This window comes from Coregonus clupeaformis, chromosome 16 (assembly GCF_020615455.1).
Source record: "Coregonus clupeaformis isolate EN_2021a chromosome 16, ASM2061545v1, whole genome shotgun sequence".
Lineage (NCBI taxonomy): Eukaryota > Metazoa > Chordata > Actinopteri > Salmoniformes > Salmonidae > Coregonus > Coregonus clupeaformis.
In genome coordinates this window covers 57,689,601-57,702,473 of record NC_059207.1, presented here as the reverse complement: position 1 = coordinate 57,702,473, position 12,873 = coordinate 57,689,601, and the positions used below count along the sequence as shown (strand labels likewise).

Sequence of the window (12,873 nt, the reverse complement as noted above, 5' to 3'; positions counted from 1 at the left end):
CTAGCTAAAGTTAGCTAGCTATAGGAGGAATCCCGAAATATAAAGCTGATTTTGCAGCACATCACACAATACATTCTCCCTATGAGCCCTGGTCAAAAGTAGTGCACTATAAAGGGAATAGGGTGCAATTTGGGACACAAGCCAACTCATTGATGCCTGTGCTTAAGAGTTCACATCAGTAAATCCAGGTTCATGTTGCCCTTCAAACACAGCAGCACTAAGACTAGTGCCAGGGCTATGCCGCGCACTTGCACTCGCACGCACACACTGCAACCCTTTTCATATCACAGATGGTATCACCTCTCCTGTGCCCGGGCCAGGGAAACAGGGTCGAAAGGAATTAATCAAGGTGGTGAGAAGCACTGATAACAGTCCTGCACTTGAATAAAGCAGGCTAACTGAAAACACAAAGGATCCTGGAGATCGGAGTGGAAACTCAGAGCACAACATGTTCTCTGCTTCTGTTCTGAGGAGCAAGAACATGCCATACCATGAATGGCATAGAAAAACAACTTTGCAGAATGCACTCTACTTGATTGGGTAAAACATGAATTGACACAGATCTGTGTTCATTATTTGTTATATAGTACACTAAATGCAATCTATAGAGTATGTGGGGTGTTGCTTCTTAGTTCTTTGCATTTTTCAGAGACAGGGGGAATGTGTCACACACACACAGAGACTTGTAATATTACAAAACCTTCCAAAGTGGCGCTGGGGGTAAAGTATATGACATCATAACATCTATTTACTTGAACAACACATGTAGTATTAAAAGGAAGAATAAAATACATTTTTTTGCACAAGGGCGAGGGGTGAGACAAGGGTGCAGTTTAAGTCCAACATCTACATCAACGAACTAGCAGTGTTGTTGGACCGATCTGCAGCCCCTGGACTCACCCTCAAAGATGAGGTCAGATTCCTGCTCTATGCAGATTACCTTGTCCTACTGTCACCAACAGAGCAAGGTCTACCGGAGCAATTTCACATTATTTAGGAATACAGCATCAACTTTTTCCAGAAAAAGGTCAGGAATCAGAGCAACAGACAATCCTTCAATTGAGGAAATACCATGGTTGAACATGCCCAATGGTACAAAGTACCAAATAATGCATGCAGAGCGGAACTCGGACGATTCCCTTTAAATTGCAAATATAAAATTAAAGGACACTAAAATTTTGGCATCATTTGAAATTAAGCCCCAAAACATTCTTACAATTCAAAGCACTGGAAACCCAAGAGCTGAACCCTGAAAAGAGTCCCCTATGTCAGCAGTTTAAAACACTAAACAACCCTATTATCCAAACACACAGGGAAATTAATCAAATTGTTACAGAAATGAAAACCTCCTATTTGACAAATTGGGAAAATGAAACAAAAACAGAATAAACTAAATTGCTATTTGGCCCTCAAAAGAGAATACAAATGGGCAGAATATCTCTACTCTGTCAGAGATACAAAACATAGACAGATCCTGACCAAATACAGGCTCAGCAACCACCAATTGGCTACAGGAAAAGGGAGACACAAAAAGACATGGCTACCCAAAGAGGAGCGTCTATGTGGTCACTGCACGACAGGAGAGGTAGAGACAGAGATGCACTTTTTCCTCTTCTGTGAGAAATACTCCCAAATAAGATAATATTTTTTCAAGAACATTTCTCAATAAATTCCCAACTTCTGTGCATTTACTAATAACATAAAGCTGGGAATTATTCTGGGTGAGGGAGAAACCGCAAATATTCCTGACAGATATGTATATGATTGCCATAGCCTGAGGGACATCCCATGACCATTAATTCCTTGAAGTATTTACATTGTACATAACTTACAAGTAATACATAGTGGAACCATCCATGTACATTTTGTTGTTTATTTATTATCCATTCTCTCTTTTCTATAATCTTATTTAATAAAATGTATCAACCGAAGATTACACAATACAACAGCAGTATTGTACCTGTATACATGATTATACAGTATGTACTATTATTATTACTACTGAAATTAACTGCATTTCATTCTCCTCATTGCATTGTACTGCATTTACTGAAATGCTGTACCGCTACACTGCTTTGGCAATATCTACAAATAGTTTTTCATGCCAATAAAGCAATCTGAATTTGACAGCGAGAGCGTGAGCGAGAGACCGAGAGAGCCCACCAGATGACAGAAAGAGAAAGAATACCCATGAGCTGAGTGCTGAGCGAATAACCAAAATGTCATCTTTTGGCGGGTTATTAAATAACTAATTGATTGACGTCAGTTCAATTACTTGAATTCCATTTAGTTTCTTTTTTTGTGAGCTCAATGAGCCATTTCTCAAGAGAAATCAAATCATTCACAGGAGAAATTAAGTCAAGAACTATATGGGACGCTGGGCTGAAGGGAGTTGGTACAGTTACTGCCAAAATAAAGGAAACACCAACATAAAGGGTCTTAATATGGCGTTGGGCTGCCATAACAGCTTCAATGCGTATTGGCATAGATTCTACAAGTGTGGAACTCTATTGGAGGGATGAGAGACTATTCTTCCATGAGAAATTCCATAATTTGGTGTTTTGTCGATAGTGGTGGAAAACACCGTCTCAGGCATCGCTCCAGAATCTCCCATAAGTGTTCAATTGGGTTGAGATCTGGTGACAGAGACGGCCATGGCATATGGGTTACATCCTTTTCATGCTCATCCAACCACTCAGTGACCACTCGTGCCCTGTGGATGGGGGCATTGTCATCTTATAGGGGCATAGGCATGGTAGCCAAAATAATGGGCAACTGGGCCTGCCCAGCACTTTTATACACGACCCTAAGCATGGATGTTAAATGCTAACAAGGATGTTAATTGCTTAGGAATTGCTCAGGAACCCCACCTGTGTGCAAGAACCTGCTTTCAATATACTTTGTAGCCCTCATTTACTAAGTGTTTCCTTTATTTTAGCAGTTACCTTTCGTTTTCAATAGGCAAATATTCAACCTAGTTCAGCGCAGAAACGTAGTAATTAACTACAATGACCATTATCCATAATGCCTGTTCTTCCCAGCTCAGACAGAGATGGACAGCCTACACACAGATCGCATGAGAGAGGAATGTAGGTTACACAACACTATGATGAGAGGGATGAAGACAGCTCGTAAGGTAGCTTTACAGAATGTATCGTTTTAGTAGTTGGAAATAAGAAGTCTTGAAAGTATGCCTTATGTACTTTGAAGAACTAGTACAATGATTGTCAGAACACTCTGTAGCATACTTAGGCAGCTACTAACTCAAAGACAGTACAGTATGGGAAGCACAGAGATAACGTTAGATGGTTGTCTGGCTGGCTGGCTGCTAGTGCCTGAGCAGAGATGAGATACTTTAAAAAGGGGCAATGAGCAGTTGCTACGTCCATTTTTGGACTTGTAAATTAATGGTATGTACTCAATGATTCTTGAAGAACATATAACTTATAAATGCCTCATGAGCTTAGTTCAATTGTCCCACCCCATCATAATGCAAAATATAAGCTTGTTTAACTCCAATGTTTGTAAACAAAGTAAATGTAAACAAACACTATATAGCCTCAAAACATGGTTAAAACTATAATTTAAAAAACGATAATGATATCATGGATGGTCAGTCCTTGCGTCCATAGCGCTTTCTATGAATTTGAGAGTGGTTACATTTCTCCAGACCCATTCCTCAGCTTTTTAAAGAAACAGGGCGGGGAAAGATCTTTGTTATCGTTTCTACTGCTGATTGCAGCTTTAAGGAATGAAAAATAATAAAGTCATCAAATAAAAACTAAGCAATATACACAACTGAAATATTTTCAATGTTTTGGCAATTGAATTCTCAAAAAAATTTGGTTTTGGAATTTCCATTAAAAAGCTCTAAAATCATTTTCAGATAATTACTTCATAATGCATTGTTAAAACATTATTTTTTATCTAAACCTAAAACTGTGACCTCGCAAAGCAATAATTGCTCAGCACTACGAGCTAAACCTAACAGTATGCCAGTGGAAGCGAGGACAGTAACAGAATTAAGAGTTTTAATCAATTAATAATTCATAAACAAACTTGGTATAAGTAAAAACACTATACATCATTTGTAGGTCTACCTTTACTTGTTACTTCTGTGAACTTTCATTATCCTCCCTCCTCATGAAGGAAATAAATTAGAATTGATCTTAAAGATATGTGGGATTTTGGTAACAGAATTACAAGGCACAATGTTTCTTAAACTTTAAGGCAAATAATTTATCCAAAACTAAATATACAGTGCATTCGTAAAGTATTTAGACCCCTTCACTTTTTCCACATTTTGTTACATTACAGCCTTATTCTAAAATGGATTAAAACATTTTTTCCCCCTCAATCTACACACAATACCCCATATTGACAAAGCAGGTTTAGATTTTTTTCAAAATGTGTGTGTGTATATATATATATATTATATACACACACACACATACGCATAAGTATTCAGACCCTTTGCTATGAGACTCGAAATTTAGATCAGGTGCATCCTGTTTCCATTGATCATCCTTGAGATGTTTCTACAACTTGATTGGAGTCCACCTGTGGTAAATTCAATTGATTGGACATGATTTAAAAAAGGCACACACCTGTCTATATAAGGTCCCACAGGTGACAGTGCATGTCAGAGCAAAAACCAAGCCATGAGGTTGAAGGAATTGTCCGTAGAGCTCAGAGACAATTGTGTCGAGGCACAGATCTGGGGAAGGTTACCAAAAAAATGTCTGCAGCATTGAAGGTCCCAAAGAACCCAGTGGCCAAACAACATTCTCTGGTTTGATGAAACCAAGATTGAACTCTTTGGCTTGAATGCCAAGCTTCACGTCTGGAGGAAACCTGGCACCATCCCTACGGTGAAGCATGGTGGTGGCAGCATCATGCTGTGGGGATATTTTTTAGTTGCAGAGACTGGGAGACTAATCAGGATCGAGGCAAAGATGAACAGAGCAAAGTACAGAGAGATCCTTGACGAAAACCTGCTCCAGAGCGCTCAAGACCTCAGACTGGGGTGAAGGTTCACCTTCCAACAGGACAACAACCCTAAGCACACAGCCAAGGCAACGCAGAAGTGGCTTCGGGACAAGTCTCTGAATGTCCTTGAGTGGCCCAGCCAGAGTCCGGACTTGAACCCGATCGAACATCTCTGGAGAAACCTGAAAATAGCTGTGCAGTGACGCTCCCCATCCAACCTGAGGGCTTGAGAGGATCTGCAGAGAAGAATGGGAGAAACTCCCCAAATACAGGTGTGCCAAGCATGTAGCCTCATACTCAAGAAGACTCAAGACTATAGTCGCTGCCAAAGGTGCTTCAACAAAGTATTGAGTAAACAAAGTCGCGTTGTCATTGTGGGGTATTGTGTTTATATACCAAACAATATATATATTAATCAATTTTAGAATAAGGCTGTAACATAACAAAATGTGGAAAAAGTCAAGGGGTCTGAATACTTTCCAAATGCACTGTAAGTGTTGGTATTAGTTGGCAGGGCTCTTTGATTTAACAGTGTTTTTATGTAATTCTAATACATTTTATGGTAGATGTTGCCTAAGTCCCCTTTTCCATCTGTTTGACCAGAAATCAAAGCTTTTGCTTATTCCAAATTTATTGGGTGGAAAATGGTTGACGAACCTTAATAAAAGATATATGAGTGAGTGATTGAGTGAGTGAAATGACATGGTCATGGGTCAATATGACATGTCATGGGTCCTTTTACTTGGAAATGACCAGAACAATCACAATGGGGATACACACACCAGGGCAAATGTTCTAGAGCATTGCGGATAAAAATGCCATGAAGAGCTGATGTGATTCCTTATTCTACATGTCAGAGAGGCATGTTTGTTCTACATAGAAATATACTATATATTTTCCAATTAAAATATCCCTTTTTCAAATCTAAAATAGCCTATGATCAGAAATCAATACTAGTTGATATATTTGTGAGTTTGTGTAGGTCTAGTGGCCTACCATATGTTACCTTTTAAAGGGAACGTGGTAACACCTGCGCATTAATATGTTTACATTGACAGCATATGACATCATCCATATCAACTTTCATAAATGTGCGCACAACATGCAGACTTAAATATTAAAAGAGCTGTTCTTACCTGGCATGCAAGCGCTCAAAGTAACGAAGGTTGCAAAGACAGCAACCTGGGTTAGAAGCGTAGCGGCGGGCCTCGGTCGGTGATCGACACCTCTTCTCTGGGATGGCATGCTGTGAAGCGCTCCTACAACAGATACAACTGAGCTGGAGATGGGGAGTCGGGGTTGATCATTCCCCCATCCCCTTAGAACAGAAAGAAGCTCAGGAAATGTGCTCAGCTTTTGTAAATATGTAGTCAGAATGCGGAGTAGAAAAGGCGCTCAGTTGCAAGTACCAGATTCGGTAATAGAGCGCTGGTGAACGATTTCGTCTCCTATATGTTTTGCGCAGGATCCCATTATGTCGCTTTATGTGTGACGCTTGAAGAAACGAGTGTGGCAGGGTTGCTGTCGATCTGAGTTTCTACGGGGTTGTGAGAGAGTTACGTAGAAGATGTCGTCACGGCGCGCTCCTAATCAGTTTTACCGTACGCACAGCCGCAAATACAAGCCTCAGTGCAGACGCAGAGAAGCCAACAGGTACATTTTAATGGACACTATAGTGCTTCCCCGGTTGAGAGAAAAGTGTTCGTAAAAATCCCTTAGCTATTTTTTCAAGGATTAAAATAATCTGTACAAGGGCACACTGATGATTCATACATCATAAAACATGACACCAAGGTTACATAATAAAAGGCTGAAATAGATAAATGAAGTCTGGAATAGAGATACAAAACATTGTTCTATTTAATTATGTGGCTGAACCAATATCTCTTGAAATATTATCTATCGTTTTTAGAGGGTTTGGTTTGTGGAAGATTAATACTTAATGTGGGTGATACATACTATACATTTGTAGTAGGCCTATAGTTTCTAGCACAGGGGTATTCAACTCATACCCTACAAGGTCCGGTCTGTAGCCCGCTGGTTTTCTGTTCTACCTGATAATTGACTGCACCCACCTGGTGTCCCAGGTCTAAATCAGTCCCTGGTTAGAGGGCAGAAATGAAAAAACACAGTGGAACTGGCTTCCAGGTCCAGAGTTGAGTTTGAGGGCTCTAGAGTCTATACATTTGGCATTTCTCAAGACAACATTTAAAAACCATAATTCATCTATGGCAGGCTACTACATTGTCCTATTCTGGAATGTGCAACGATGCAAGGCACAGCAGCAAGTCTCTCTTCAGACTAACTGTAGACTGTGGCCAGATGGAAATATGACAGTCAATATGAATGCAAGACTAAATACTGCTCCACTTGAACCCAATAATCATTTAAAGCGGCAATCTGGGATTGGTCCATCCATTTTCGAATTTGAGAGTAGTTACATTTCTCCAGTCCCATCACTCAGCTGTTTAACAAACAAAGAAAAGTGGCAGGATACCCACGCTGTTTTTCAAATCCCAGATTGCCCCTTTAACAAACCTGTGCGTTCCAAAGGAAAAACACACAGACAAACATATTGAATCAACAATTATTTATTATCACTAACAGTCCTTTGTATAACATTGAGTAAAATAAATCTAAAAGTACACTCATCAAAAGGGAAGAGGGGACAGGGACGTAATGCAGGGTGCAATACATAATAAATACAAATAATTGGGGAAATCATATGTGTATCAATGAAGGCATTGAAGAAAAAGTACAAAATAAACTTGTCACAGCTGCTAAGACAAGCATCTGTGGAAAGAGACTATATGATAGTAAAAAGGGTCAAAAACGTATGAAGTCAACATAGCATTAAATACAGTATGTACAGATGCTTTCTCTGTTGGGAATAGCTCAATGTTATAACTGAGGTATTCATATCAATAAGAATTTGTCAAATATTAAGGACAACATTTCAAATACCATTACTCATTTGCCTTGCTTTCCATGTCTTGCGATAACAGAACAGTTTTGCACATCAATGTTTGACGGATTGTCATTTCAATTTGAAATAGAAAATAGAAAGTACTTTGAATGAGATGTTTTCTAGTATTTCATAAGGCACTATTCCTACAGAATTGCTTGCACCAATTGCTTGCTTCCCAGACACCTATTCAACAAATCTCAATAAATACACGTCAGAAGAATATTATTGGAGATTGATGCACAATTATAAAAGTATTGGAATTACTCTGATAGAAACGGAAAAAGACAGGAAACTTCAGAGTAGAGAGCAACTGTAGGAAAGTAATGAAACAACATTACCAATAAGATGACAACAAGGACATATATTGGTCGTTGAACCCATTGGAATAAATACTCTATGATTTTGATTTAGCCATGAATAGCTATAGCTTTGCTCATGTTGTCATGGTCCACTCTAAATACTAATAAAACACAAACTAGGTAAGTCAGACACTTGACAGCATGTGGATTCAGGGTAAAGCCAATTCAAATGGTTGAGCAGTTGTGCAGGTCATAGAGGGCAAATTAATGATGATATTGAACTTTATATACCCCACCAAGAACACCTGAAGTGTGTGAGTTATTTTCTTATTTACAGAACACCATAATATTTCCATTGTGCTCATCATTCACTACCCAGTGAATATATAGTAAAACAAGACAATGGGGGGAGTTCCTAACCAGGTTCCAGATCAGTTTGTGCCCTTGCCAATTCCAAAGCCGTCATTGTCAAGCCATGTGTTTTTTTAATGACAATGAGTGACAGTGAGTTGGCATGAGCGCACAAACATCTGGCTCTCAAGCTACAATGCACATGCTATCCATTGGAATGTGGACGTAATCTATCAAAATATAGAAACAAGACGAAAACAACATATTGAGACATTGAAGTTGCACCTGAACCCCGCTCAATGTCCATCCAGACTGATGATTTGGTAGAGGTGGATAATATTGGTGCAAAAAGTAACTGTAATCTTGAAGACGAAAACTAAGCAGTAAAATTATTGGCAAAACTACTGTATACAGACCATTTACATTGATGAAATTGTCTATGCTAATGTAAGATTAATTGTGTATAATATCCCAGTCTTGGTAAAAAACAAAATCCAAATTAACGCCAGCATACAGCCCAAACAATGACTCATTCCTCACTGGCGCCCTCTGCCTTCTTCTTCTCTCCTGTCTCAGAGTTCTTGTTATGCGCTGCTGCTCCCTCCTGGGCCACAGTCCCTCGCTCTCCCTTTGCCTCTGCCTCAGGGATCAGCTCTGCTGGCTCTGGCCCCTCTGTACTGGGGGCAGACTTCTCCACTGCCTCACTGGTGGGAGACTGGAAGCCACTGTCGTCATGTGGAGGTGGAGGGGGCAGGGAGTTCAAATCCACTGTGGGTTGTGGATTTGCACTCTGGACATTTGAAGTGCTCTTAGTGCTCTCCGACTCCTCTGGCATTGGTGCAGGGACAGGGACTTGCTCCGTCTCCAGGGATGTTGGTGTGGCTGCAGGAATTTCTGTTGATGTGGCTGCAGGAATTTCTGTTGGTGTGGCTGCAGGAATTTCTGTTGGTGTGGCTGCAGGAATTTCTGTTGGTGTGGCTGCAGGAATTTCTGTTGGTGTGGCTGCAGGAATTTCTGTTGGTGTGGCTGCAGGAATTTCTGTTGGTGTGGCTGCAGGAATTTCTGTTGGTGTGGCTGCAGGCACTTGGAGCTCTGTGTCCAGGGCTGTTGGTAAGGGTGTGGGGATCTCCTCTTGTGCTATGGGTGTTACTGCTACCGCCTCCATCTGCGTTGAGGCTAGGGAAGATTCCTCCTCTGAACTGGAAGGAGAGGTTTCCTCTTGGGTTAGAACTGCTAGTGCCGAAGCCTCTTCCTGAACTGTTTTCAGAGATTCCTTCTCTTTGCTTAAGGGTACACTACTAACCTCCTGGCTTGAGGGGGACACTTCTGCTGCTGTCTCCTGTGAAACTGCAGCCGCCTCCACGCCTGGCTCGTTGTCCTCTTCCTGCACAGCATTCTCTATCTCCTGTATGGCACTCTCGATGGCTGATGCTGTGCTCTCTGAGTCCTGTAAGGAGCTCTCAATCTCTAGGAACTTCTTCTCACGCTCAGCTTCCTGGGTCACATCTTCTAAGATTTTGGTCTGCACCTCTGGGGCCTCACTCAAGATCGCGGACGGCTCGCCTCCTTTCAGGACGGAGCCGTTCGTTAGGGCAGGGGATGGACTGTTCTCTGGCTGGACAGGAGGTGGAGGGGCCTTCTTTCCTTTTGAAGTGGTTCCATTAACTTTGACTGGTTCCTGGTGGATGATCTCTGGAGACAATGGAGCGTCTGCGCCCTGGTCCTCCCCCTCTCCCTCCCTCTCCTCAGGGATGCCGTCAACACTGGGCACCTCCAGGCAGGACTCGTTGACCAGGATGGGGGAGCCATCCAGCTGGATCATGGAGACCACCTGCTTCATCCTGCGCCTCCTATGGGCCTCCCCACTATCCCCAGTCTCCTCCCCCTCTACCTCAACTTGTCCCTGCCCCTCCTCCGGTCCTGTCCCGTACTCCCCAGCCCAGTCGATGGCAGGGTTGTCCCCCAACAGGTTCAGGTTGGGGTCACTGCTGGTCAGTACAATGCTGTCCCTGTACAGGTTGTGTCTCCTCTGGACTGCTGCCTCCTTCACAGCTACACAGGGAGGAAGAAAGAAAGCATAGAAAGGGAGAGGAAAAGAGAGAGAAAGGTCATTAAGACATTGTACACCAGAGGTTTGTTCCATTTCATTTCAGAAAGCCATGACACCCACCATCTCAGATTGTTCTGAAATGGTTTCTGTAGTTGTATTATTTGTTTCAACATTATATATATGTATTTCAATATTATTTTGTTGAAAGACATTTTGAACTCTTGAGAAATTAAGCTATTTGATTGCACACAAATTGGCAATTTCAATTGATAGAATTCATATAATATTCATTCAATATAATACCCAACATCCAATTTCACAAGGCCAAATCAGAAAGTTCAGCCCCCCTTTAATAAACACAAGTGACCAGCAAAATGGATAAAAGTACCAGCATGAACAGTGGCATCTAATGGGCAAAACCTGGTACTTTCACACTAATTTATGGGCGGAAATGCAAGTGACTTCAATGGCAAATGTCTTAACAGGGTGAAAGAAACCTCACCAAATTCACTGAAAATGCATTACATAGTATGAATAAACAACACTCCAAGCCGCAGCGTCATACTACCTGTCAAACATAGAGAACTGATACTGTATACTGACCATTGGGATGGGCTTGGTGTATGGTTTGTGGGGTCCGTGGGAGGCCTTTGACCATTTATTTGGATTCCTCACGTCTTAGACATTATTAAGAAGTGGTTTGCACCAAATTGGAAGTTGGGTAATATATTTACTGAATATTATATGAATCCTATAAATTGAAATGGCAAATTTGGGTGCAACAATTAGCTTAATTTCTCAATAATCTTTCAAATAATCTTTCAACAAAATAATGCTAATATTATCTATTTCTAACTACAGAAACTATTTCAGAATAATCAGAGATGGCGGCTGTCAAAATCTTATTTCTTGTGCTTTTGAGGTAGAATGACTCAGGAGCGGTATCTCTTCTAACACATAGTTTTTGCATATCACTAGAACCTGGAGTTTTTCCTAGGTCATTTGGTGAGGAAGAACTCTAGGCCCTAAATATAGCTTGTGAGTACACTTATTCCATGCACTGAATACATAAGGCAGGGATCATCAACTAGATTCAGCAGCGGGACACATTTTTCTTGAGTGGATGGTCACGGGGCCGGAACATAATTACAAATAATTTGTAGATTGCAAATTGACCGCAAGAAGCCCAACAGATATAAAGTTGAACTAAAACATAATTTCAAACCTTGCTTATTTGTATACGATCACATACATTGAGTTTAAAAAACATTAGGAACACCTTCCTAATATTGAGTTTGCCCTCAGAACAGCCAAGGTGTCAAAAGCTTTCCACAGGGATGCTGGCCCATGTTGACGCCAATGCTTCACACAATTGTGTCAAGTTGGCTGGATGTCCTTTGGGTGGTGGACCATTTTTGATACACACGGGAAGAGCGTCTGCTAAATGACCAAAAAAAAAAAAAAAAAAATATATATATATATATTTGAGCGTGAAAAACCCAGCAGTGTTGCAGTTCTTGACACATTCAAACCGGTGTGCCTGGCACCTACTACTATACCCCGTTCAAAAGGCACTTAAATCTTTGGTCTTGCCCATTCACCCTCTGAATGGCACACACACACAATCCATGTTTCAATTGTCACTTCATCTACACTGATTGAAGTGGATTTAACAAGTGACATCAATAAGGAATCATAGCTTTCACCTGGATTTCCCTGGTTAGTTTAGGTAATGGAAAGAGCAGGTGTTCCTAATGTTTTGTAAACTCTGTGCGGATTTGCTTGTGTTTTTACAGTATTTTATGTCTAACCCCTCCATTAGTTTTTTCAATTAATAAATGTTTTGCTCAGAAAACTTGGGGGGCCAAATCAAATCACCGCCAGTTGGTGAACCCTGACATAAGGCATTCAAATATAAGAGAAGTATATGTCTGTGTCCGAAATGGCACGCTATTCCACCTATTGACCAGGGCCCATAGTAATGCAATACAAAGGGAGTAATGGTGCCATTAAGGGCAAAGCCACAGTTTCCGCTATGAGACTCACCCATCATGATGTCCTTCATGACAGAGTGCAGCACCACTTCCTCAAAGATGTTCTCCACCAGGATGAAACGAGAGAAGTCCTCAAAAATCAGCTCCTGGAAACGAGGCAGCTCCTGGACACGGCAGAAGAACAAGTATGAGAACAAAGGACCCATGTCATATACACACTCA

At 41.1% G+C, this 12,873-nt stretch overlaps 2 protein-coding genes across 2 annotated transcripts in view; both read right to left on the bottom strand.

Annotated features, from left to right (window-relative positions):
- Positions 1–6,517, bottom strand: part of LOC121585193 (neural proliferation differentiation and control protein 1) — a 43,719-nt gene extending 37,202 nt beyond the window's left edge. The window contains exon 1 of the mRNA XM_041901615.2: positions 6,126–6,517. Coding sequence (XP_041757549.1) covers positions 6,126–6,234 — 109 coding nt within the window. The 5' untranslated portion in view covers positions 6,235–6,517. The remainder of the gene's footprint in view (positions 1–6,125) is intronic.
- Positions 6,518–7,564: 1,047 nt separating this feature from the next.
- The window catches only part of LOC121585194 (protein Niban 2), a 44,641-nt gene continuing 39,332 nt past the window's right edge, over positions 7,565–12,873 (bottom strand). Inside the window, exons 13-14 of the mRNA XM_041901616.2 lie at positions 12,704–12,815; positions 7,565–10,659 (exon numbers count right to left, since the gene is read on the bottom strand). Of these exons, the coding sequence (XP_041757550.1) occupies positions 9,137–10,659; positions 12,704–12,815 (1,635 nt within the window). The 3' untranslated portion in view covers positions 7,565–9,136. The remainder of the gene's footprint in view (positions 10,660–12,703; positions 12,816–12,873) is intronic.